The sequence below is a fragment of the Carassius gibelio genome, chromosome B20 (assembly GCF_023724105.1).
Source record: "Carassius gibelio isolate Cgi1373 ecotype wild population from Czech Republic chromosome B20, carGib1.2-hapl.c, whole genome shotgun sequence".
Classification (NCBI taxonomy): Eukaryota; Metazoa; Chordata; class Actinopteri; order Cypriniformes; family Cyprinidae; genus Carassius; species Carassius gibelio.
This window is the reverse complement of record NC_068415.1, coordinates 7,749,359-7,777,355: the sequence shown is the minus strand read 5'-3', so window position 1 is coordinate 7,777,355 and position 27,997 is coordinate 7,749,359. Positions and strand designations below refer to the sequence as shown.

Sequence of the window (27,997 nt, the reverse complement as noted above, 5' to 3'; positions counted from 1 at the left end):
AATCCAATATAAGCACTGATCATTTCGGGCATTACCCACTCCACGCCTATGGAGGTCAGTAAAGGCGTGGCTGTGCGTTCACGTGAAGACGCGGAAGCGGCTCCTTCTCGAGCGCCTGTCATCTTTGTTATTAGCTATTTTTGGCCCTAGCTAATCCTAGAAGTTTGTTACAGTGTCTTTTTTTCGGGATGGCGCTCCCATCGCAGCTGAAACCGATCCAGCACCATTTACGAACTGCGCAGGAACATGAGAAAAGAGATCCGGTGGTCGCTTATTACTGTAAGTCTGATAAAATAGCGCTTTGTTTTGTTAGCTTGTCACATAGCAGCCCTTCCCCTCTCACTGGTTTATTAAACTTGTCATTTTGTAGATTATACCAATAAAGTTCGACTTAAATTGTTTTAATTACTCAGTATTTTTATATGCAGTGGACAGAAATGTTGTGGAAGTTAGTTTCAGTTAAGCTAACTTAGCTTACAACTGCTATTATGATCATATAACGTTACGTTAGCTATTTGCTATTTAAACAGCTTAATTTATAGACTATTTATAAATACAGATGTTCAGCTAGATTCCCATTTTAATAGCTCTACACACATGCTGTTATGATACAATTTAGGAACAAATGTAGCAGGATTGGCTAACTGGCTGCTTTGTTTGGAGAGGTTTAGGCTAAACTACACTGCATCACGAGTACTTCATGTGCTCGATTTAATTTAATGCTGTTCTGGGATCTGTAGTTGATCTATAGTCGTTCATTACGGATGCGATGCAGTTTGTTTCTTTCTGACGGGTGTAAGAGTAAAATCAGAAATATGCTGAATCACGTTAGGCTTTGCTGTCATTCTCACCACGCCAAGCTGAAAAACAAGTTCCTTGTCTGCCCATCTTGAGGGGTGTTGAGAGAGGACGTGAACTGTAAAGGTTCACAACCTTTTTTTTTTCAATTATCATATAGGTGTGTCAGACATTGTATGTGGTACATCTATTTTTAGCAATACTGTAAAACTTCCGTAAAGTGTGACATAAACTGAGATGAATTGTGACCCTTTAAGTAACAGGAAGGTGGTCAGCCTAGTGGCAGGCCTTGGGCCTCTAGATGGCCCCCCCATCCCATTATCCCATTACTATTCATCAATTCAATGATGAACTGCCTTTAACTGTCATTTTGCATTATTGACACACTGTTTCTAATGAATGTTGTTCAGTTGCTTTGACGCAATGTATTTTGTTTAAAGCGCTATATAAATAAAGGTGACTTGACTAGTAAGTTTGGTCTGTGCTCATGTCATGTAATGCATGACTCATGCATATTCTGTAGTCATATGCTTCTAGTGATGTCATAAAACGGCAGTCTTTCCTTAAACTATATTTAGGGATAAACTTTTATTATTATTATTATTGTAATATTTGTTATAATTACAGGGATAGTTCTCAACAAAATTATAATTCAGACATCATTTAATCACCGTCAAGTTGTTTAAAACCTGTATGAGTTTTTTTTCTTTTTCTTTTTTTTTCTGCTGAACACAGAAGAAGATATTTTAAAGAATTGCAACAAAACAGTTGCTGGTCCCTATTGATTTCCATTGTAAAGGCTATATATTTTTTCATACTGTGGGAGTCTGGGGAACAGCTACTATTTGTTACTAAAATTATTCAAAATATCTTATTTTATGTTGAACAGAAGAAAGAAACTCAAACAGGTTTGGAAAAGGGGAAGGTAAATAAATTTTGTCAGAATTGTAATTTTGTGATGGGTGGATATTTTATAAATACAGTTAAATACTAAGTGTAATTCATGTGGTTTTAAAAATTGTACAGAAAAGTAAATTAAATGTAGCGAAATCTATAAAATGTTGATAATAATATGAATCTTTGTATACTACGTAAAATAGTATGTAAATAGGGTGTTTCATTACAGTCGGTTCTCTTTGCCAACTGTGCAGTGTTTGTTATGCCTCAAAACATGCTGCAATACTGTTCTGCTTTTAATTAAATACAGGGTCATTTTATTGAAAAGTCAATATTATAATATTATGTGCATATTTTACACAACCAGTTACATTTTTAACTTGCAAAAGATAAAACATTTAATTTAACTGAAACAAAGATGGAACATTTAATTGAACTCTCTTATCCCCTAGAGACATTCACATTAAACAAATATGTAAACATTTTTTTTTAATAATATAGAAAATGTAAAAAATAATATTGGCATGGGTTTTTGCTGATAACCGATAAATCGGTTGACTTCGTCTATAAAGGAGTGTAATTTTTACTGTAAATTAACTATATAATCAAAGTGAATAGTAAAGTAGTAGAGTTGGATGAGGCTTTTGCAAAACATTGTGATATGATCATTAGATAACCCTTATAATATTGGAAGACAGTAATGTTGCAGTAGTAAGGATTGCATTTCAAAAACTTTTATTATACTGTTATATTTGAACAGCTATTAATTAATGTGCATGTTTTGTATGCTTTGTAATGAATTAACAAACTAAAAATGATAATTAATGCCCAAGGGACATTGTAGCATGTTGAATGTTTGATAATACCTCCGTCTTATGGCTACTTAACATCAAGCTGCTTAGTCTGCATGCTCACAGCATCACATAGCAGAAACTGATAATTGCAGAGATTGATTTACATACCATTTTGTTTTATCATAACTTTGTATTAGAACTTTTGGTTCTATATGTTTTGACTGTAGCTTTAGGAGGAAGGTTTTTTTCTTGGATATTGAAGTTATTTAGTGTTCACAATAGGAGTATCTTAATGGCTGAAATGAAGACATTTTTAGGTCTGTGCAGTTCAGCTTGAGAGTTATGTTAACAATTCATAAAAATGTAATACGTTGACTGGAGACTGATAGAAGGTTACCAAATGTTTACATGTTCCAGATAATAGTCACACAAACCAGGACTATTTCCCACACATTGATTTATTTGTGGCGGGCAGCAACAATATCAGAACTGACCGCCACAAATAGATTTTCCAAAAGTCTTTGACTTCATTGAAAAAACGTGAGCACTGCACGTTTCAAAATCAAAAACCGGTGCGGATGTTGTTATATCGCTGAATTTCAGAAGGAAACCGAAAAAATTTAGATTTCATTTCATCTTGCATGTGATGCTTGATAAGGCAGGTTTTTGAGCTCAGCACTGCTTTACAGCTACCGGGGAAACCGCTATCTCTCCCGCTCTTAAAGTGCCTCCTGCTGGCAGAAATTAATTTGCATATGTATATATGGGGGGCGGGGGAGTGCCACCACGAATATAGTGTAAGGCTGTGGGAAACACTGCACACTATACCTTATGTGACATGAAAACTATCAAATGAAGCGAAAAGGCTAGTGATATTACGATACTGTCTATTGAGCAGGATCATATATTTTTGCATTGCATTATTGTTGTCATAGGGTTGTGACGAGACACTTATACCACAAGATGAGACATGAGACTGGGTTCACAAGATCAAGACAAAAATTTTCCCCTTTTTTTATATATATATAAAGAAATGCTCAATGATTTAATATATAGGGACAAATATTATTATTTTTTTAACTGAAAAACACAAAAAGAAAAAAAATGTAGGCGCAATTTGAAATCAACTTGTACTTTAAGAAATTAAACTTCTATTTTAATGAATTATATGCAGCAATGTATAACGTGTAAACACTGCAAATTGTTTTGCGAGACTACGTATTGTCACGTTCTCGCGAGACCAGTCGACTCTCGTGAGATCTCATCAGATCCCTAGCAATTAGTGTCCTGGGAGTCTAACCTCATCAGCAGGAGACCTCCCACTGCTCCTACAATTTTCCATTTCTGAGTAGTGAGGTATTATGTCCTTTCTTTGCTGAGTCTAAATGTCAAACTTGACATTTGTGTTATAACCTGAGAAATCAATGACGGTAGAGGGGCAAGTTTAAGAAAATGTTAGATGTAATCTCTCTTCTTTGTTGGGCTGTTTCTGAACCGTGAAGGGGAAATGCAGTCCAATTACTCTGACTAAGGCCACGTTTAAGCTTCCAGGCTAATGCCATGCCATCCTGATGTTTCAGGGCAAAATATTGTAGAGAAGATCAATATAAATCTGTTATGGAACTGCTTTGAGAAAATTCAGTTTTGGCTTCAATCAAAGGGCAAAAATGTGCCATTGTCACAAATTTTGGACTTCAGTTTCTTTGTTTATATAGCTGTAATCTAACCCTCTAAAAAGATTATAATAAATGAATCCGATTCCTTCTGCAGATACACTGCCATTCAAAAGGTTTTTGATTGTGAAAGTTGTTTGTATAAAGTTCTGACTGTTGTTCTCATACATAAAAACTTTCTTATTAATTCTAAAAGGTCTAATCAGTTTCTTTTAATAGTGGGTGAATTCAGTGTGCCACTGGAGGTCAGCATTGACATTTAACTGAGGGAATCGGGCTTTACTGGAATTGTTTCTGTTGTTAACTTACTGGCCCTTTTTTATCTATGACTTTGTCTGTTGTTTGCTTACCCTTGTAATAGTTGATCATGGTCTGTTTGTTATATAACTAGATGATGATGATGATGATGCATCTACACTCTCTCTCGGTTATCATATTTTTCTTCATTATCCTAAAATTTAATTATTGAGCAAGTTAAGCTTGCTTTATGAATCATAATTAGCGATTTTGTCAAACCCGGTATTTCAGCTGAACTGTTTTTAATAATTCACACTTTTAAAGTTAGGATGAACTACATTGTGATAATGGAAAAAAAAATTACAGATTTAGTGCTGCTTCAGAGTGTTGGTAATAGCAAAACAGTTTTTCTGGATAATAACTGAGTTTTTTTTTTTTTTTTTTAAGAAAACATCATAATGCGAGACAGCCATGTGCGTGGTGCCAGATTAATGTGTGGCAGTCTTTAGTTGTGCGTAGTTTTTGAAGCAGAATGCTCTTCAGATGCGCTTCTGCTCTGGCTTCCGTCTCTTTGACGAGCTCCAGTTCTCTGATTGGCACCATGCTGTAAACCTATGGAAAAGGCCCTCTTTGACATTGTTTTCCTTCCTTCTCGCTGGACCTTATCCAGTCTTCAGGCTGAGCAGCAGCTACATAATAACATCCTTGTAATAGGGAAAGCAGAGTGCGCGGGCTGACATTCCTGAATATACAATTCGGTTCTTACTGCAGATGTCAGTGAAATACTCGGGCATGTCCTCGTCTGAAGAGTCAGGCTGTCTTTCGTCTGTCAAACGTCAAGCTTGCGTTGATGCTTACTCGGCCATAATGAGCATCTGGGATGTTGTACAGTGGACAATGAATGGGTGCAATCTGGTGTTTGGCCCGGGCACATGCAAGTAACAAGGAATCATATTACCAATAAGAGTCTTTCTAAATTAATTTACATATAGGCCATTTAATTGAGCCAAAAATGAGCTATTTTAAGTCACTTGATAAGGTTTGTTACGGCTTTCAATGAAACTCTTATTCTTACTTCCGTTCCCACTCCTTAAACAGTGAAAGAAATAAAATCACCCGTAGGCAAATAATAGATTATGGTTTTTATTTTTATGCTTTACAGCTCTGAATGGCCACAGTGTTGCATTGTTTCAGATGAGGAAAATTGGATGTTGAGCAGTATGGGCGTTATACAGTTACAAAGGAGGACTTTGTGACAGTATGCTATGATCTTTTCTGATAGACATCAGATCTCTGCAAATTGGGCCTCATGGAAGAGGACATGGCATGTTCTTAAAGAAACTTGACAAAAATCTATCAAACTGTTTGAGCCTTTCCTTTCAGCTGCCATCTGCTGAACCTCCAATTATTTAGTTCACACAAGGTTATCTACCTCATTAAAACCCGTCTTATTTTTTGAGGAATAAGTGAAATTAAGAGGTCTTGCATAAATTTTAGGGTGATACTAACTTAATCTTTGTTGCAGAATCCAGATTTTATTGCTGCATAATGAAGACTCTGGCACTAATCATGAGCAACATACCATTTGTTTCTCATGAGATGTGTTTGAGATTATGAGAAAGTAGCAAAGTTTGTTAGGTCAAGATTACAAAACAAAAGACCAAAAACAAGAGCATTGTATGGTTTATTAGGGTTTTTGTACTTTTTTACAAAACTTATGTGATGCTAACAATGATGAAATATCCATATTGATAACTCAATTAGCTCACCCTTTGTTTGTTGATTTATTATAATTGGATGTTGGTGATATGGCTGAAAAATGTGCAATATTTTGACTGGTATTTCGTGACCTTCCTATGGCCTTTCCTAGACTATTGGCTGGTCTTCTATTCTGTTTTAAGCCGATCTTGTTGCTTTCTCGATTTTTCTCTCACAGTTTAACTATGCTTATTTTAACTAAGGCACCTTACGTGTCTCATTAAAAGCAAATATGCCTCTTGTTTGAAATAAAACTTTAGCATTTGATAGCAGTCTAAACCATTTAAAATTGATTCGGTTTTCAGCAGCATACAGACACCTTTATGAGGACTAAGACGTAGGATGTATTTGCCCTGACCTGAACACTCACAGCTGGGCATATTTGCTTTTACTTGTTTCCTTCAGGAAGTTGTAATTGCCAGTTCACTGGCATTACTGGCTAATGCGTTTTAAAATCGGAATTAGATGACTGATTTCAAGGTCTGCCTCGTATACAAAGTGCCATTCAAAGTCCTGTCTCGGCTAGACGATGGTCACTTCAGCACAGCATGTGGAATTGATTATTTTGTTTGGATATTTTATATTGCTAAAAGCACAGTAATATCAAGAAAACGTGTCCATCCTTTTCCACAGCGTGTTTACAGTAAGTATGTATTTCACATAATATGATTACCATTATAGTTTCCTTATGTTTGCATACTATGCAGACTTTTTTTTTTTAATACATTTTAAGTAATAACATATATATATATTAGGTTAGATTTCTGTTTCATAAATTCCGTAAAATTATGCAGGCCTACCAATTATTTCTTCACAGTATTTCTGTTAAAAGAGACTTCTTGCAAATATATACCATTTTAAGGACCAAGTAAAAACAGTTCATAAGTTCATGAAAATGTTTCTATCTCTTAGTTTTCTCATCGTTGTGACATTTAGTAAGAGGTCCATCCTGATGTGTCTCAGTGTTAAGCGAATGAAGATTTTGGCCAATGTTTAGCCGCGAGGGGATAGTTTCATCCCTCTTCATCACATAAATAGGATAGCAAGCCGGGGAATAGTTGTAAGCCCTCATCTTTAATTTCCTTTGGGACAGCATAGGTTCACCTGGGTGAGATTTTAAATTGGTGCAAGTGTGGGTGGGACCGGATATTATCTTCATTAGTGGAGCATATCCCAAAGGCTTGGGGGTTCCTGCTGCCTTTTTCCAAATGTCCCTCTTAACACTCCCTCTTAACTTAATGACTTTGAACTTGTGCAATAGCAATTGATTGTTGTCTTGCTTCTTTCAGGAACCCCATAGTGAAGACCCTGTTTGCGATCCTTCTTTGAATTGTAATGAACAAACTCTGGGCTTCCTGTTTCATGCTTCACTGCTTCTTTTCTTCTTTGTAGATCATATTCTTTTTCTAGGAGGGTCTATAAATTGATTAAGACTTGGAATTTTATTCATTAATATTAAAATAGGCTGTTGGGTTAATGCTCTTTATTGATGTGTGAGCCGAGATATAATATATATATATATATATATATATATATATATATATATATATATATATATATATAATATAAACTTTCTCTCTTAGTATCATGTGCCACTGTTGTATATTGTACTAAATGAGCAACAGGCAGTAAGAATTCCATTGTGCTGGCCACATATGGCCAGTAAAATACCTTGAAAACATTTGCCAGATGTGTAGGCCTGACCATGTTTTGTAACTCTTAACCAGTGAAAACTGGATTCCAGTGTTCCAAAGACATAAAAGCAAAAAATAAAAAAATAATAATGCAGTTTAGTGGCAAGAAAAGGGAATTGGAGGATAGTGGAGAAAGTTAATTAAGGGTCAGAACTTTTAACAACGTTCGTTTAATTACTAAATAATGTATTTATTTATTTTGGTTATATCATGTCTGTTTTTTTTTTTTTTTTTGTAAAAGTCAAACATTTGGACACTTTTCCTTTTTTCACATTTTAAGTAAGCAAAAATTTGAAACAACAGAAATGGAAATATAAAACTACTTCAGTAAGACACTTCTTTACATTGATAACAGCTTTGCACACTCTTGGCATTCTCTCAGCCAACTTTGAAGTAGTCTTGGAATGCTCTTCTTCTTGTACTGTAATTAAGGAATTCTGATATACAGGACACATGCTGGCTTCGTTTTCATCACTTCATTCCAACAACAAAATAAATAAATCAACTTTTTTTTTTTGTAAAGAAACGCATGCAACTTACGAAAGTAATCTACAAAATATATAAGTTCATTTCAGACATTTTAGCATAAGCTGTAAGGTCATGAAAAGCACATATCCAGATAGGCAAGTCTAGACATTTAACTGTACTGTATCAGTGCAGTGATTAAACCCTGAAAGTGAAATGCTCTTCTCATGTCTAATGTGTTTCAGGTCGACTTTACGCCATGCAGACAGGAATGAAACTAGATAGCAAAACTCCAGAGTGCCGAAAGTTTCTTGTGAAACTAATGGATCAGTTGGAAATGGTAAGTCTTAAATAGGTTCATATCTTTTTTTTTTTTTTTTTTTATTAACATCTTGCCTCATGAACTCACTAAACACACTTCTTCAACTGATTTGAACTATTTATTAAACGAGTCTTAAAAAAATGTACTGCCTTATTTTGCAATATGCTGATATTTACAGATAGAACTATAGGTTTATAAATCTAGACTCATACCTCTACTAGTTTAGTTGTCTTTCGTGTATGTGGCATTAGCAAAAGGGATAAGTGACCTTTTATATTTAAGCCAATGTATTCACATCACTGTTCACAAGGCTGAATTTATAGGTCTCCTCAGAAGGGGAGCAGGAAGCTACGGGAAAACTTTGCTTTTATGCTTAGGTGCTGTTATTGACATTTCGGGAACCAATTAGGGGAGAATGGAGACCCTGCTGTCTCTGGAGCTCACTTTTACTATCGCCTCAGCTCAGTTCATTAAAAGTCACTGAAACTGAAAACAACAACCTGTGGAGACCCAGATCCTGGTGGGCACATCCGGTCAAAAGGTCTGAAACATACAGGGTACTGAACTGAATCTGTGTGAAAGGATGCCTTGCTCTATAATTATGATTCGAATCAGACACCTGTCGTTCAGGGGATTTTATGCAAGGAATCTACTACATATGGAGTGAAATCCATGGATCGATTAAACTTAGAACTTTTGTTTTATAGCTATTTAAAGATTATGTATAGAAATTGTCCACTTAACCGACCTTATTCTTTTCATCCTTAAAGAAGTGTTTTATAAAACTTTTAAACTTCTAAAACTACAGTGGTTTAGGTGGCATAACTGTGATTTAAATTGGTTCTCAACCCATAAATGGTTCACAGGCCTGTTCTAAAAAAACAATAAATAAATAAAAATTTCCAGAATGCAAATAATAATATCTTACTAACTATATAAATGTGCATTATTGCCATAGTAAGGTAAAAACCCCATATATTTTGTTGCTGATGCAACATCCAGTCAAACTCTAAGGTGTTTCAGCACAAAGTCATCTGCCAGCTAGCAGAAGCTAGACAAATTAGGTAGATGCCAGCATGAACAGGTTCCTCCAGCCTCAAGAAACAAGGCAAGGTAAAAGAAAACATGACCCAGTCCTAGACTACAATAAATACAGGTTCACTTGAGATTTGTGCTGACCAAAGTGTTTTTTACAATGCAAATTATGGACTTGAAATATGTGTCTTCTGAAGCATTTATATAAATAACATGTAAGCCTGCTAATTCTCAGCGTTAGATGTAGGAGTTTTGTCTCATGAACTTAAACAGAGAAGTAGAATGTGCGTGATAAGGTTCACTTCACCTATATCATGCTCTCGTGCTAAATATCAGCATGTGTCTTGGCCAGAAAACACATAGTACCTTCTTCGCTTTTCTTAAACAGAACAAGCTTCCTTTAGTAAGAGTGTTAAAATGACTCCAGTGTTTCTTTTTTTCCAGGGGGATTTTGAGTAAGTCCCATGGAATCGGTGCGCAGAGACAAGATCTTGTTTCAAGACTTTGATTTAGTGTGGACTGGCAACTGAAAGCGTTCAATCTCTCTTTCTCCCTGTACTGTTTTTGCACGCTTTCTTCCGACTTGTGTTTTTATATTCTTCTGCGATGCAGCACAAGTGATGTACTGTGGCTTCGCAGTGCTTTTTCATAAAATAGGTAAAAATTTCATTAAAACGTGAACAGTGAGTCCATTCAGGCGCCCAGGTTCCACCTGTTGAAATGTAACCAGTCGTATTTGCTTTACTGATTTTACAAGGAAACCTGACGCTCTCTAGCAGACTGTAACATCACAGAGAGGAAGGCAGATCCCGGGGGCCGCCGACTGGCTGAAGCTTTGGCAGTTGGGTGCTGGCCATTCCAAACCAAAGTAAAAGAGCGGGTCACTGCTGTCTTATGTGTTACACTGGTTTGCAGTGATCAGGATTATAGCTGCAATGTTGCAATGAAAAATATGTATTATATATATATATTTTTCATTGCAACATTGCAGCTATAATCCTGATCACTGCAAACCAGTGTAACACATAAGACAGCAGTGACCCGCTCTTTTTTTTTTTTTTTTTTTTAATGCAGGACCACCTCAAAAATTGCTTATGTTTATATAATCACAGTCCAAATTTATTTTAAATGAATCTACACCACATTTATGGTCAGTGTACCAACATGTAGAAGGATGAAGCCTGAAAACTCATGCCAGGAAAACAAATAGACATATTCAGATTTGCTGCGGTCATATTATTAGAAGTGAGAAAGCATATGCCTGCTTTAATCCACGCATTGCTATTGTCTGTTGCATTATAAACATTTTCTGTAAATTATGAGGCTGCAAAATTTATTTGCCTGGTGTCGCAGAAAGGATCATAATAATAGCTGGGTGAATGAGTCCACTAATTGTGCTTGGGCAACGCTCCAGAGGGACCCACTTTTGCAACAAAATATTAATTACACTAGGCTTCTGGAGTGGAATCAAAGTGACCGATGCGTCTCAGGAATTAATGAGTCATGCTATGGAAACTAGACTTTAGAGAGTAATCATCTAGAATCTGTCATAAATGATGCAGTAAACACTCTTTACGGCATCGCCCACGCTAAAAAATGCTAAAATGACCTCTTTTGCATAGCACTTAGGATGATATTTGTCATTAACATCCATACTGCACATGGAAAACTAATTTCTTTGTGTTTCAGATGAAGAAGGAGCTCGGCGACAACGAATCCATCACGCAGGAAGTAGTTGGTAATGCCCATATTGAGAATTACGCCTTGAAAATGTTCCTCTATGCAGACAATGAAGATCGATCAGGACGTTTCCACAAGTAAGTTAGGGTCTGGATTGGATTAGTCCCCAGATTGTTCAGACTGTTTAAATGCGCAGACCTTTATCATCGTTTCACTGAACTGTGACACAAAATAATCCCACTGTCAGTATTGCACATACAGGGAATGAGCAGCAGGCTAAAATTAGCTACAATGCTGGTTCTGTACAGGGCAGTTGCTTGGGAGTGAGACGGCATGGATTAGCCAGGTGTAGCGTTACAGGTCACTGCAGTATAATGAAGCTGTTGTGGACAGTGACGTAAATAAGCAGTGCAGGGCTGGTAAAGGGTCCAGGAGCTGAATACCTGGCACTGACTCATGCCTCAGGTCATGCAGACTGGCACTTCCCAAGGTATTTTAAGTGCTCATTAATTTGGCTGTAGCTAGATAAACGGGAGTACACATTTATAAAATGTTTACCAAGACTTAATAAAATCTCAGAGAAATACACTTCAGGACGTTGTCGTAGACGTAGGGACCTTGTATTCAATTCTGTTGCCGAGAAAAACCTCCAAAAGTCTTACATTGCTACAAGAAGAAACAACAAGTTCCCTCTAAGTCTCAAAATACATTCGGAAATGGATAAACTCTGGCATTCCGTGCCCTTATGTTCTTTATCCTCTTTCTGCTGATGAGGTTTAGAGTGAAGATCTGTCTTACTGTAGGAAGCTGTCAGTCCTGCATACACTCCCTGACCAGAGGCCACTCTTCAGGATGTTTTCACATACTCAGGGTTTGTTCGAACAGTTCAAAAGGTGAATCATTGTGTACTTTATGATTTTACTTTTAATAGGTACTGTAGTTCATGACATTTATCCCCATTCTGGAAAAACAATGCCAGTATTTTCAAGTTCCTTTTAGGTTTTCTTGAACATGAATGTGTAATTGTAACCTTAAAGGTTTTATAGAGAGTGAGGTTTTTCTGACAGTGATCAGAGCAGCGTGCCTGAAGTTGAAAATGTCCTGAAAGAGACCCAGGATGTTGATATGTCCCAGGGTGGTATGTCCCATACCTGACTTTCAGGGTCATTGCATAAGATTTGATAGGAAATTAAACATCACCTTACCTAAACCTTTGATAATTGACTCTTAAGAATACTTTGGGTTCCATTGCAAAAAACAATGGTGATAAAATCATAAATTCATGTTTAATGACACAGTGTGTAAAGAAATAAACGACTTTTGGAAAGAAAAACAAAAAAACATTGAGTCAGGATTACCAATTAGCAGTCTCTTTAGCCTTAAGAGGTTCTTGATGTCTCAGAAAAGTAACATCCTATTTGACAATATTATGTTACGAAATTAAAAAAATCCTGAAAAAAAGGAATCTATTAAGCAGCAAAACTGTGATATTGATATTTATGATTTAATATATTAAAACAGTAGTAGTATATTACAATATTACTGTTTTTCTTTTTTAAATAAATGTAGCCTTGGATTAAAAAAAAAATTATACTGACCCCAAACATCTGAACAGTAGTATGTGTGTAATATCCAGATGTTCTTTGTTTTACACATCTGCTTTGAGACCTACAATTGGCTTATTTTTTGTACTTTGAGAAATTAATTGACTCCAGTGTTAACAGTTTAATGTGTGTTTTGATCGCAGGAATATGATCAAGTCCTTCTACACCTCAAGTCTCCTGTATGATGTGTTGAGTGTCTTTGGCGAATTATCAGACGAGGTGAGTCACTGTCGGTCGTTTCGTTCTCTACTTCTAAGCTTGGTAGGTCTGTAGTTTGATGCCAAGGCTAGTATGACAACGTTTTGTGTTCAAGGGACATAAAATATGGGTCTGAGATGTGTTTCTTGACACAGTCCCCTGTTTCTGATGGCACAGACACAAACTCGCCTAATTTAGTGGAACGTGAAAATGTCTGATGGAATCAAATACGTCATTAGAGCCATGTTCTTCTGTTCAAATCTGAAAACTGCTACAAAAACATGAAAAGGTGGAAATTAATGGGAAACTATAAAGCTGAGCCCAAGGACTGACAACGCCTCACCAGACTCAATGTACACAGAGTTTTTGAGAGGCCAATTCTTGGCAAAGTTGTGCCTGGAAAGTGTTGCTAATCCACCAGTTGAATCTGTGTATTTCCAGTGTGCCTATTAGACCATCCCTGCTGGTCGCCATGGCCGCAGATGTCTCTTTTATACAGAGGGAAGTGACCTGTGTCCGAAGATGGACAATGTTTCATTGAGTGTTCTTCGCTCCCTAAGGGCCAGACATTTTCCTACTGTAGAGAGCTCATTGGATTGACTGTTGAAACAGTGCGCCTTCTCTGTGTAACACTAACCCAGACAATGAGCTCTCAGAATCGCCCTCCATTACTGTGCTGTTTCGCTCCGACAATGCCACAAGGAGTTGTGCCATATTAGATTACATGAGGAAAGGGAACTTTTTAGTGCTAGACTTAAGAGGACTCGGTTCTGATGTATGTAAAAGTAGAAGATGAGATGTATAAGGGCTTCAAGGGCCTGCGAGACCCTTTTAATGGATTTGAGTCGGTGGTGTAATTACAGGTTTCAGCACACTTCAGACCATCGAAAATAAAGCCAACGTACTTGAGTCATTTGATTAAAAATGTTTCACTGTGCAAAATCAATTATTACAACTCTTATATGAATAATATGGTGAATGCATTGCATTCGTTTTTCTAATTGCAAAACACTGCTTGATATAAAGTTCTGACTTTTTACAATAGTTGTTACACATTCCTCCTTGAAACAAATCAGTTAAATTCTATATTCATTTGCTAGGACTTCCGAGATATCACTGACAGCTAGGCTAATATACTATAATATTTAATGGAATAATTGTTTATTGTGATTTATTATTGCATGTTTAGTCATGTTTTAAACTGGGGTCCAGGAATTGCCAGAGGCCTGCTAGAAGGTCTGCAGATCATTTGAAAAAGAAATGGGAATCAGAAAATAAGAACTTAAAATATATGTTGAAATAATGTTTAAAGCAATCGTTTTTAATATGCTTCTTTAAAACAATATTTATTGTGAAAGAGATTTTTTATTAAAACTTTCTAACATTACACTATTAGTGGTTAGAATGTAAATACCCTGTAAAATTAATACAAAGTAAGTATTTTTTTAATTTTATGTCTTTATAATATTGCGTGTACGTGAAAATATATAGCTGACTTTGTTCTTAGGACCATTTACAAAGGTCGCATCTTATTTGTGGGTACTAATTTTGAACTCCCCTTATTATTGGTTATTTAATAAATATTGGTGTCTTTTAACATCATGTATACGCCATTCAAGGAATGAAACTGTTCATCATGTGTAACAGTCCTTCAATGTCAATGCAAGCTTTCCAAGTCTTAGTGCTTTATTCTAAAGCAATGCTGAATATACCAGTCATTAAACTCGCATTCATAAGCGCATGTACCATAATCATAGTCAAGTGTGAATCATTCATCAATCAGTTCTTATCCATGTCATGTCCAGGCAAAATTCTGACAAATCAAATCTACTCTTTTAGCACCTATCCTGTTCTTGGGAAAGTTCAAGCATTTATTATCTAAATGATTCACCGACTTTCCCATTTTCTCCCTTATCCAGAATATCCAGCACAGGAAGTATGCAAAGTGGAAGGCAGCCTACATTCACAACTGCCTGAAGAATGGTGAGACTCCACAGCCTGGCCCTATTGGAATGGAGGGGGAAGGATATGGTAAGTGCTGATATTATATCTGCTTCCCCAGAATGGTCCCGTGATTCCCATTAACAAAATACACCCCAGTCGGGGCTTTCCTCCAGGTTTACTTTGTGAGTGTTGTTTTTGAGTCTGTAAATGTTAGCACATTGTGTGTCTTATCAACTTTTGAAGAACACAGGAGATGACCGCTTTGCCCCGTGACCCTCCCGTTGCCAGTCAACACAGGTCGCTATTTATGTGGTAATTATTTAAACAGTCACTGAGTGGATTAGGGTTGCCACCCCTTTTAATACTGTGAAAATGTATCCACTGTTGGCTAATCTAACTATTTTAAGTTTTAGAGTGATTGCAGAATTGAAATGTGTCTTTAAAAATTCAATGGAAAAAGTAATGCAGTACCTTATAAACAGTTGATAAAAAAAAAAAAAAAAAAAGAATAAAACCAGCCAAACTGATTAAAGAAAAGCCGCAGCATAGTAATCGGAAGTTACATTGTAGTGGTTGAAGTTGACTTCTTAAGAAATCTTTTGCAGCATATTACTTTCAGCCAGTGTATAGTATATTACATTTCAAAAGTAAATTAATGTAATCAGTTCACCGAACACAAATAGATTACGTATTGTTTAATAAGGTTTCTTATGTTACTGTATAATAAAAATCGGAATGGGTAATTCAGTGATTTTTTTTTTTTATGGAGTTACATAAGGCCAGTCTTTTGATTTGGGCATTTTGAAAGGAAAAGGTCATTTCATCCTAAAGTGTTTACACAATAGCAATACCAAACCCATTTCCTCTTGAAACTTTATTTAAATTAATGATCACCAGACGTAGTACACCATGGAAGTGCCAATAGCATGTAGCAGGGCTATTCAACTTCATCAAGAAGTGGGCCAAATGAAACACTCATTGGGGCAAGCCCGAGGTACAATATTTTGTGAATGAAAGCAGCAGAGAACAGTTGCATTGCAATGTTTTTTGATAATTTAAGAATTTATTTTTATAACATTTTGCAATGTTTATGACAGCCATTCCCACCTAGGAGGAAATTCTGAAAACATACTGCAAATTGGCTTTCAAAATGTGTCTACGACAAAGAGAGTATATCTGACTGATTGCAGGTAGACTGATTCAAGAGCTATGCATCTATTTTATAGTGCCTCTTCACATTGTACTCTTTCATTATGGTTACAGTCTAGTTGCATAATAAACGCACTGGTTGAGAGCAAATTGCATTCATTGGTGCAATCCCGATTTCATCCTATTCTTCTTGGAACTGTTGGTTTTCATTGTCTACTTTATAATTTTTTTAAACCTGATTTTAAACCTAAATGATTGACAGTTGACACACACACAATTCTCCACAGAGTGCATGCAGTGCCACATTTTCACTTCAATTAAAGCAGTCTAAGAGAAATGGGGGACATTTCTCAAGCGCATCCATGAAACCTTTGCTAAGTGGGCTGCAAGAGAAATAGGTTTGCAATCTAGCATATTTATAAAGTAGAATATGCAAATTAATCTACTTGAGAAAGTCTTTTGCAGTTAGTCTTAGATTTATCATCCTATTAGTTGCAATTTCATTATGGAGTGTATCTTTTTTTTATGATAACATGAAAATGTGAAATTATTATGAGTGAAGAATTTTCCTTGTTCATGTGGAGGTCAAAATAGTGCTTGGCGATGGGATTCAGTTAGATCACTCTCCCCTCCACATCTGCTGGGCGTGCTGCTTTTAACCTGACCTGCTCATGTCAAAGATGAAGTCATCTGTAGACTTGAGCCGTTGGGACATACACATGCATGCAGTATGTTTCTGTAGTATGTAATATTTGTATGATGTTGCCTGCATCATCCCAGGGTTTTATTCTGTTTAGCTGTTTTATTTTTTAACTGCTGTCAAAAACTCATGTCACAAGTGTTTCTTCAAGTTTTAATGGTTTTTAGTTAGATTTCTTGAGCTTTACATCTAGCAGCTGGGCCCCTCTTGTCAAGTAGTTACCTCATGCTTGGTTATTCCCACTCATGTGCAGCATTGCCAAGAGAAAAAATTATAGCATGCTTTTGCCTTGTGGAGTTTAAGCACCTTATCACAGATTTGTCTTGTTCACTATGTCCGTCAAATTGCTTTTCCAAGGAAGTCCCTTAGAAAAATAATTATAACAATATGCCAAGATGTTTGTGTGTTGTGTAACGAACACCAGGCCTTGTTTGAGGTCAGACCTGCATTGGGTCAGCTGATTAAATGTTTGTTTTCTGTTGTCCTTAGCAGTTAAAGTTGTTCCTGTGTATGCGGGATCCCAATTTGACAGTGCAACCCTCTTATTTCAGCATGTGATGAAGGAGCACTTGAAAAGTGATCACTGTGTTTTTCCAAAAGCAATTGTTTCCATTAATAAAGTCTAACAAAGTAGAGTGTTTTATTTGCTAGAATTTTATATTTTAAGTTATGTAATGTTGAAGGAACATGCTGTGCTGAAAATCCTTTACTTACTTTGGTGTCCCAGTCAAAAATGACTGGCCTTTTAAAAATTGATTGTAAATCTGTCACTATGCTATATTATGTTGGATTCAATCTTTTTGTCAACATTGATTAGAGCTTATGCACCTCAGTTTTTAAGTGATAAAAAATATATATATATATATATATATATATATATATATATATATATATATATATATATATATATATATATATATATATATATATATATATATATATATATATATATATATATATGTATGTGTGTGTGTGTGTGTGTGTGTGTGTTTGTGTGTGTGTGTATTTATATTAGGCTGGTCATTTTTGACTAGGAGCACCACAAGTATAACAAGATGGTGCAAAAATTGTCAGGTTTTTTTGGGAGGAAGTTGTTACACCTTGTGTGAGCAAAGTCAGTAGGTTTTAGTCCAATGCTGTAACTTTAACTAGGATTCTAAGGATATGTTTCATTGTCTTGGCTTAAAATGACTAGTACACAACATGAGGTTTAAAGAAAATAAAGCATGAGGTAAAATTATCATTTGTGGTAATCAACATAAAGTGAAAAAAAGTGAAGTGACATTCAGCCAAGTATGGTGACCCATACTCAGAATTTGTGCTCTGCATTTAACCCATCCGAAATGCACACACACAGAGCAGTGAACACACACCCGGAGCAGTGGGCAGCCATTTATGCTGCGGCGCCCAGGGAGCAGTTGGGGGTTTGATGCCTTGCTCAAGGGCACCTAAGTCGTGGTATTGAAGGTGGAGAGAGAGCTGTTCATGCATACTACCCCCACCCACAATTCCGTCCGGCCCGAGACTAGAACTCACAACCCTTCGATTGGGAGTCCAACCCTCTAACCATTAGGCCACGACTTCCCCAGCATTTATGCTCCAAATGCTGGTTGAACTTCGGTTGTGTTGAATGTGGAATATTCCTTTAAGAACCATACTAGTGGTATTGTCTCCTTGCCATTGGAGTTTGGCTTTCCCACTTATGAATATATGCACAGCAAGCACGACTCAGGGCATGGGAAAAAGGCTTATTTGAAGGAAAGAGAACTGATCTGTAACAAGTTTCTCAATTAGTATACTGTTCCTAAGACTCATCTACAGTGTTTACAGTGTTCACCAGTAGCTGTTCGTTTCCTGGAGCAGGACTTGCACCCGTGCCATGACTCCATGGAAAGTAAGGGGCTCTTTATTTTAGCCGTTGAGAAATTAAGGTCAAACTCAAATGGGCTCTGGTGTCAGGACAAGTACAGCTTGGAAAAAATTAGAGGTTTAAAAAGTCAGTGAAGAACATGCTCTAGACATGCTGAAGTCATTTTGACTCTAAATAACTATTTTGTAGTATTCAGGTGAACCTTTGGATTTGAATTGGTTTGCCTTGAGTCGATTCAATTGAAACAAATCTAACAACCATAACCATGTGTATACATGTGCATTATGATAATGTATAACTTTATGTAGCATGACTAATTGCAAAACGTGATTTGGGCATGCTTCAAATTTAATTACTCCCTATACTTATGCCCTTTTGCCCTTGCAAATTAAATCGCCCATTACAATTCGGATTGCCGGGTTTTTTTTTTTTTATTATTATTACAGCATCTCCCTCCTATTGCAGTATATCATGAAGTGTTGCATACATTTTACAATTCCACAAATTACTTTTCCCTCTATACTTTTCCAGACGTACATGACTGCAGCATTCCAAGCAATTCATCTTGCATGTTAAAACCATCCCATCTGTTCACAATTTTTCCATTCCCTCCCTGTCACTAATTAGCACAGAATACATTTTTCTTTTTAAGTGTAATGTAGGTCACAATTTTTGGCCAGCAGCTGTAGAGTTCGGTTGAGCACACCCATTAAAACTTTCAGAATTCAGCTCAGAAATCAGCACAGATCAATAATAAATAAAGAAACCTATTTGCAGAGAGAGCTTCTCTTAATCCTCGTGTTGACTTTTACAAATCCATAGTGCGCTAGAGCCAGTGTTGGCTCCATCACCTTCCTACTTAAAACAAAGCTTTCGGGATGTTTTCATTAGTGAGAACTTTAATGGAGTTTTAAAACAAGTTTAACAGATCAATCTTTCATATGCATTGGGCAGTGAAAGGTAGGATCTGTATTATGGATTGGCACTTTAGTACTCAAGTACTCGGAAATGGTAGCACACTGAAAAATCAATAACACACACACAAAAAAGAAAATTAACTAAAACAAGTCACATTGATAAGTCATGCAACAAGTACGCACAAAATACATCGGCTTATTTACGGTTTCATTTTTGTCATTGGTTACAACCATCCATTTTCTTTTTAATTAGCTTTTGATTTTCATGCTGATTTATCATTGCTCATTGCTCACAGGGAAAGCATGATGTATATATAGTCAGGAGTTGAGAGTTTTCTGCAGAGCCACAGCTTATTCATGCATAGCTCAGCTCTTCATCCAGCCCCTCGGTGTGTATTATTTCTCTTAAGAACAGAGGGGATGGCTTTTTTGTCGTGCTATCCTTGTGTAATCACAACCGGTCTTTTCACTATAGCAGTACAAAGCTATCTCAAGTCTAGACTTTCGTGGTCATAGTCTGCCAACTTATTTTTCACAATTCCTCATTTGCCTACAGCATCGCTCTGAGAACAAAACTCTGCTCCAGGATCGACCAGGAATCCCCCTGATCTTTGGCCGACCAATCCCCTCTGCACAGAAACCATATGAAGGACATATTTTTATAATAGCATAATGTTTGTTTGACTTGCCCCACCCTTATTATTTCACCGTAGATTATGAAAATAAACCCCCTGACACATGTCTGGAGAAAGGAATGTCGTCCAAAAAGCATGTTTTAAGCAAGCTTATTTAGAAATGTGTTTTTCATATGCTTCATTTAGTTTTATCCTGTGATGAAAAGTTTTACTTTGTTATTAAATGTTGCTGATGCAGGCATATACATATGATGCTAAGCTAACCTCTAAACTGTGTTTTGTTGTAATCGAATATATTTGCAAAAATCGAATCTTTAGAAACATTATGAATGTGGGATGGTTGTTACATTTCAAATGGAAGAACCCCGCCGCAGTTTATAGAAATTTCTTGCCTTTTTTCCTTGTTCTGTTTATTTATATTCATCACTCAGTTTGGGGTGTCTTAGGGTTCAGCTTGCAATTGATTCAAATTGGTTCCGTGTAATAGCTCTCCTCATCAACTTTTTCCAGGTTTTTGAGGATCAAAAATGTTTCAAGCTTAAATCAAATCATGCTAAAATGTCACTTGCGTAATAGATTCGGCTGATAAAATTCTGCATGTCCAAATATAACAGTTTTGTGTAGTGTTTGTTTCCCTTTGCTGCCAAGTATCTCCTTGGCTACAGGAAGTTGCTCCGATATTTTCAGATTGAAGCCACTTCATCAAAGGCTTTTACAACTAAAACCCTCAAACAGTTGACTGGCAGTGAGACTCATTTGTTCCATGATTTGTTTTCATGATAAAATTATGTGAGAAAATAATGCTGTGAACATAGGCATCTTTTCATCACTGAATGGGATAATGTGAGAAAACTGAAAAGCCTGATTAGTGCTGGCAGCACAGTTCAGAGCTCCATTAGTTGTGGAAAACTGACTGTAGGAAGGAAAACTTCATTCTGAATTGCATTGCTTTTTCCTAAATAAAGGGGAACTTTCTGGACGCTTTCACAACATGCTTAATGTTGACAAGGCGTAATGCTGTTTGCGTGAACGTTTTTGCTTGTTTTTTCTCTTTACTTTAGATGATGAATTTGGTGCGGAGGGTGGTGGTCCTTCGGAAGCTCCTCACAATCCACCCCAATCTCAGCCTTCTTTCCATGGCCACCCATCAAATCAACCTTCAGCATCCAATTTCAGTAATATTCAGATACCTCCTGGGTCACACGCCCCAGCCAATACACCTGCAGAGATTCCCCATCCAGAAGGTAAGCTTGCTGAGCTTAAGTGTACTTTATAAGCATCTCCCATGCTTCCACTATACACTACTATTGAAAAGTTTTGGGTAAGAAATTAATACTCCTTTTCAGCAAGGACACATTAAATCAGCTGTTCACAATTCCTGTCCTCGCGCCCCGCTGCTTTGCACATTTTGTACGTTTCTCTTATTGCTTCAGACTTTTGTTCTATTTGAACATAAGTGCCCTGCGAAGTGGACATCACAGGATATTTCGCCATGATTCTAGTTCGAAGCGAATGATATGTTCCATTCAAAGTGCATTGAGGTGTGCGAGACATGAATTTAAATTGTATTGATTTACAGAGGTATATGATGTCACACTTGTCCGTGTGTGCAGACCCATGAATGAATGTTCCGAAGTGAAGTAAACTTCAACTTCTGTCAACAGATTTCCCCTGCTCAGGGGGTAGGGAGCAGTAAACACTGTGTAGAGACCATGTCAGTCGGAACACAGTTCATGCACTGAGCTCACTTCTAACGAGTGTTTATAAAGAGAGGCATACAATATGTGCAGAACAGTGGGGTGCGAGGACTGGAATTGAGAACCACTGCATTAAATGGTTAGGAAGTGACACTAAAAACACATTTATAAATGTGCACAGCACAACTGTTTTAACATAATAGTAAGCATTATCATTTAACATCGATAATAGTAAGAAATGTTTATTGAGCACCAAATCATGTAGCATTAAAGACTGGAGTGATGGAGAAAAGAAAAATATATCAAAATAGGAAATAGTTATTTTAAATTGTTATAATATATCACCATATTACTGCTGTTACAAAATCTTACCAACCCCAAACTTTTACGTGATGATTCCTAAGTACACACAGACCATGTTTTTTTTGGTTTTTTTTGAGGAAGTGTTTCTTGTTTATGGACAGCCATGCATTTGATAACAATATTTAAAATCAGTATTCGCTCAGTTTGGGTAGGTAGTGATTGATGAACACTGATTTTCATTCATCCCTTTACTCAAACGTATAGGTTAATTAGTACTTATCAGAGGACTGGGACAGAGCTGTAGCGTGTTTGCTTGTATATTTACCATTCAGGGTTCCTGTTTGTCTTTCTAAAGTGCAGAAAGGCAGGCTCAGGGTCCCCACGAGGACTGGGACAGAGCTGTAGCGTGTTTGCTTGTATATTTACCATTCAGGGTTCCTGTTTGTCTTTCTAAAGTGCAGAAAGGCAGGCTCAGGGGCATGTTTCCCCTGGTAACTGCTGTCCTCTGTGATTAGTGCTTCGGCTTCCAAACACGGAAATGACTAATCTGCAACATGGCACCCCAGAGGTGCAACCACTTAATTTGATCATGCATAGCATGCTCTCATTTCCTTGCTCTTGTATTTGACATTATGCCAGCTCTCAGACTCTTTAGATCAGTGGTTCCCAAACCTGTCCTGGCGTACCCCCAACACTGCACGTTTTCTTTGTCTCCCTAATTAAACACATCTGATTCAACTCATCAGCTCATTATCACATGGGTTAATGAAGAAGATCTGTAAAGTTGCAAATACTAAATTCTCAAATACAAAGAGATATTCTTTATCAAAGCTAAGACTCTGTCACGCCCCCTAAAACAGCTCATTCAAACACGCCCCCACATGTCTACATCACGATGTGGGAATATTTGCTTGACGCATTTTATGGATGACCATTTTGTGAACCTAGGAGAGGAGGTCATTTTGACTTTGCTACGACAATCTGGTGCTTCTGAATCAGCTACTGGAAGTATGTTTTGTTATTAGTTTAAGTATTTGCTATTGAATTTTCAAATGCGGAGTTTTGCGCGTCGTGTGTGTGTGTGTGTGTGCACGCACGCCACTGTTCCCCTTTCAGGCTTGAACTGATGGTAAAACTAAGGAAATTATTTACTGTATTTGCATTTATTTTGATTATGAAAAGGTGCGTTACATTTTCGACGAGTTCTTGTGGTGTTCAGCCAATCCCAATGCACTGGGTCAGTTGGCCAATCAGAGTAGACTACACTTGTCAAAAGGAGGGACAGTGTAGAAAATGAGGTGTTTGAGAAAGGCGGGGCATAGAAGACCTACAATAATGTACAGTATTTAAAAAATAATTAAAGCATGTCAACATATTCTGTTACAACAAATACACCAAATAATGATCTTTAAAAAAGCATCATATGACCCTTTTAAATAAAATGTTCCTTTTGTTATTTTCTTCCTTGGAAAGATTGTTCTCAGCCATAGCTGGTAGCCGAGCGCATCTGCATCTAAATCAGTTACAGTGGTCTAAAATAAATAGGCTGATTAATTTATTCATTACAGTTTTTCAACATCCTATCAGCCATGATTGCAAATGAAAAAAAACGCTTTCATGGTTATGAGCTGATGGACTTTTTTTCCCTCTTTTGGAGCAGCACAGCTCGTCAAACCAGTGCCTGTTCCAAGAACCATGCCAGCGGTCGATCCTTCACTTCTGAACAATACCCAGGAAGGTAAGATTTTTGTTTGAAGATGACTCCTATAGACTGAAATCCAATTTCACTGAAGTCAGCAAACTGTTGTGACAAAAAAAAGCATATAGCCTCATTTCACAGATATGATGGACCTAATTTTCTGCTCATGAAGCCAGAGGGAAAAAATCAGACATTGCACTGGATTTTCTGAAATAAATTAAGGCTTTATGAGAAGCAGATTGACGCTTTTGGCTATTCATAGTTAGTGGGAACGACCACAAATGAAGCTCAAAATGACATTCACTTACCAGCCACTGGAATGTACCCTTAATAAGAATTATTGCAGATTGTGGCCAAAGCTGCTGTTGGCATTCAGCCTGCCAATTAAATAATTTGGCTAATGAGTGAGGTCATTTCACATACAATGACTGTTTATTATTGCTGCAATTACCAGAAATAGAGCAGACTGAGAATTTTGTAATGCTATTAAAATCTAGAAAAAAATTTCAGATGACAAAAAGTTGCTTTTCTAGCTCAAGCAGATCTGTATACAAAACAGAGTATCATTTGATATTGTTTTGGCTAATTGAAATCTGTCTGCTATCATAACTGATACCCAGTCAGGGACAAATAAGGAAGATAACACCCAAATATAACTACTGCAAAGTGCTTTTCAAAGCCATCATTTCTGAACTATTGAGTTCTTTCTGGGAACATATCAGCTATGACATTGTCTAATTGAATTAAAAGTCTGCACCGCATTAGACACTAATTGGTGATGTGGAACAAGGCTCTGAAGGTGAGGCGATTTTGGTAGGGGTCATTCTCCCTAGATTTACAATATCTGAACCCATTTAAAAACCTGTTTACTTGATATTGCACTGACCAAAGTAAAAAGAATGCATTCATCCATGAAACCAGGGATTAGAAACTGTTTAAGCAACAAAAAAATTTGTTTGGTTGTTTTTTTTTTTCTCTCCAGAAGCAAAGATAAAATGTGGGTATTAAGTATTAATTAATGAATAATAAATAATTTGTATATTATTTATTACCATTAAAATACTGTAATAGTAGTTATAATAAAATTTAGTAGTAATTGTACTTATTTAATTATTTATTCATGTTTATTTCGGCAGCACTTTATTTTACAGTCCTGTTCCTCATGTACATACTATATACTTATTATAGTAATTACAATAACTATGTAATAACTAGGTACTAACCCTGAACCTACCCCTAAACGTAACCCTACCCCATGTAGTTACCTTGTATTACCAGAACTTTCTTAGATAAATACACTGTAAGTACACTGTAGGTACATGTTAGTACATGTACTGTAAAATAAAGTGCAACCTTTAATTCAATATTAGAATTAGCTGTAGTTTCAGTTTTCATTTTAAGGTTTTAGTAATTTTGTGATTTTAGTATTTTTATTTATTTATTTATTTATTAGTACTTCAGCACAGATGTATTTATTTGCCAAACCAACATTTCTAGTTATCCTTTTCAATTTGTTTCATTTTTTTCCTCAACATTTATGTTCTGTTTTAATATAGAATATCTGATTTAATATAATAAATCTGATTCAACTTAAACAACATTTAAAATAAATGAAATAAAAATTACTGAAATAAAATTACTTATTTTTGTTGAAGTCAAAAAATGTCATAAGATGGTTTTATATATTAGATGTCACATCTTTTACCTTTATGATTTTGGTTAGGTGTATAATATTATATCATACTGAATCCGTATGGTTAACTTCTGTTCTAATAAATAGGTTAAAATACTTTGAATTAGATTAATTGAATCCCTTTTCTCAACTCATGCTGATCTGATCACTATTTTCAGAGTAGTTAATTGTGATTAATACTTGCATGACAGTGTTGAAGAAGTCCAGCAAACAAGCTGATATACCAGCATGCCTCAGAGACAACTGCTCTGCCTACACCAAACAATAACGAAGCTATTACCAGTTACAACAAGACCCAGGGTGGATCATGTCAGTACAGTGTAACTGGGAAATGCATCTTAATAAACAAACAAATCATCACGTCACAGAAGCTAGTCTTTAAGGGTTAGTAAAATGAAAATTAGCCTGTGATTTACTCGCCCTCAAAGTATCGTGACCCTACCATATCTCTGATAGTGCTGTGGTTATACTCCTTCTAGACACTGCATGTTGTACTAATCGAGGTGCAAGCAGTGCTATTAAATGAGGCAAAAATGTATTCTGGTTAAATATTAATACTGGAGAGGAGACTGGATCTAGAGATCTTTGTAGGTTCCCAGAAATGCTTCACCTAAAACTATTTTGAAAGCTCACAAGTGCTTTGGTGGTCGTCTCTGTCCAGTTCATTATTTGGTTCCCACATTATGGATTCAGCTCAAACTGTCACTCAGAGTGTCACTGTGAGAGCCAGCATAGTATACATTGTGGTAAAGGCATTTGTGCACCATGACTATAATATTTCACATGCCCACTGGCAAATGCCTTAACTTAAGTATTCGTAAACTAGCTCAACCTCAGCTCACCCTATAATTTATCATAATGTGCTGGTGGGCACTGGAGAGACATGCATGTGTGAAATGGGTGCATAGCTTTCCCAGAATTTTCCCCTGGAAATCATTAAAATATTAGCAGAGAAGCTATCTGGTCATATCGGTCTCATTTTATATTTATTTCATTTTTATATTTAATAATAGTTTATTACTGTTTAATCAACAGTAGAGTAATAACAATTATTTGACGTTATTGCAATTTAAAATAAATGTTTTCTACTTTAATATACAGTTAAGTTATTCCTGTGATGCAAAGCAGCATTTTCAGCAGCCAATTACTTCAGCCTTCATTGTCACATGATCCTTCAGAAAACATTCTGATATGTTGATTTGGTGTTCAAGAAACATTTCTTATGGTTATAAATGTTTAAAACAATTGTTGTGCAAAAAGTGGGAAAAGTGCTACTTTTTTCAGGATTTGTAATTTTGTTAAAAACAACAATTTTTTCTTAATTGTTTAAAAAGTTGTTAATAACTTCACTATCACTTTAAATAGATACATTTCTATGTGTCCTTGCTGAGTGAGAAAAAAATAAGTAAATAAAAAAAAAATTAAATAAAAAAAATAAGTATTAATTTATTTTAAAATTATTTAAACAGTAATGTAAGTATTGTGTGTGTCTCAAGTGCAACTCATGTTCTTTTTACAGGTGACGTGCGGCTCACACCAGAAGACTTTACTCGGGCTCAGAAATACTGTAAATACGCAGGCAGTGCACTGCAATATGAGGATGTGGGCACTGCCATCCAGAATCTGCAGAAGGCCCTGAAGCTACTAACCACTGGCAAAGAATGAGACCATTGTGCTGCCCCCCCAAAACCACTTTATCAGAGATCTGGCCCAGAGGAACTGAAAAAGGGCCTTTTCCTTAGCCCCATCTGTATTAAAAAGAGACACGCAACAAGACGCTCACTAATCACTCAATACAACATCTGTTTCTGCAAAATTGGATGTCAATAGTTGCTCATTACTAGACCGATGAGATATATATACAACACAAAAAATCAGGTGCATGTGAAAGACCCTTTTAAATTCTGAGGAGTTCATTCATATTCATGGTTTTGAGGTCTTTTAATGTTTTTTTTATTTTTCTGGCTTCACAACAATTTGGTTAGATATGCATGGACATGAAAGCATGTCTCAAGATGTCTTTTAAGCAGGAATTCTCATCTTACTTCAAGCTCTCTGCAACATGAGCTTTAAAGACAATTTGCCCTGAACTACTTTCCATTCACTCCTATGTGTATGCTTCAGGTGAAAGGATTCTGCAGTTAGTTGACATAGTAACTGTTTTCTGCCGTTAGTTATGCATTGCTCTGATCAGCAATAAATCTTTTCTTGGTCAGCTCTTTTATTGGTCATTTG

At 36.4% G+C, this 27,997-nt stretch overlaps 1 protein-coding gene across 1 annotated transcript; it reads left to right on the top strand.

The window, feature by feature from the left end:
* Positions 1 to 35: 35 nt before the first annotated feature.
* On the top strand, positions 36 to 27,977 carry vta1 (vesicle (multivesicular body) trafficking 1). Its single transcript, XM_052585695.1, has 8 exons — positions 36 to 279; positions 8,562 to 8,656; positions 11,363 to 11,490; positions 13,101 to 13,176; positions 15,075 to 15,186; positions 21,432 to 21,614; positions 24,031 to 24,108; positions 27,282 to 27,977. Exons 1-8 carry the CDS (start codon positions 189 to 191, stop codon positions 27,425 to 27,427), a joined length of 909 nt encoding a protein of 302 aa, XP_052441655.1. The 5' UTR covers positions 36 to 188; the 3' UTR covers positions 27,428 to 27,977.
* Positions 27,978 to 27,997: the final 20 nt, after the last annotated feature.

Bases quoted from the DNA above. Each gene is read 5' to 3' on its own strand.
- vta1 (XM_052585695.1), top strand. From the start codon at position 189: ATGGCGCTCCCATCGCAGCTGAAACCGATCCAGCACCATTTACGAACT. The intron at 15,187-21,431 runs GTAAGTGCTGAT...TCTTTACTTTAG, and splicing joins AATGGAGGGGGAAGGATATG to ATGATGAATTTGGTGCGGAG. The intron at 21,615-24,030 runs GTAAGCTTGCTG...CTTTTGGAGCAG, and splicing joins AGAGATTCCCCATCCAGAAG to CACAGCTCGTCAAACCAGTG.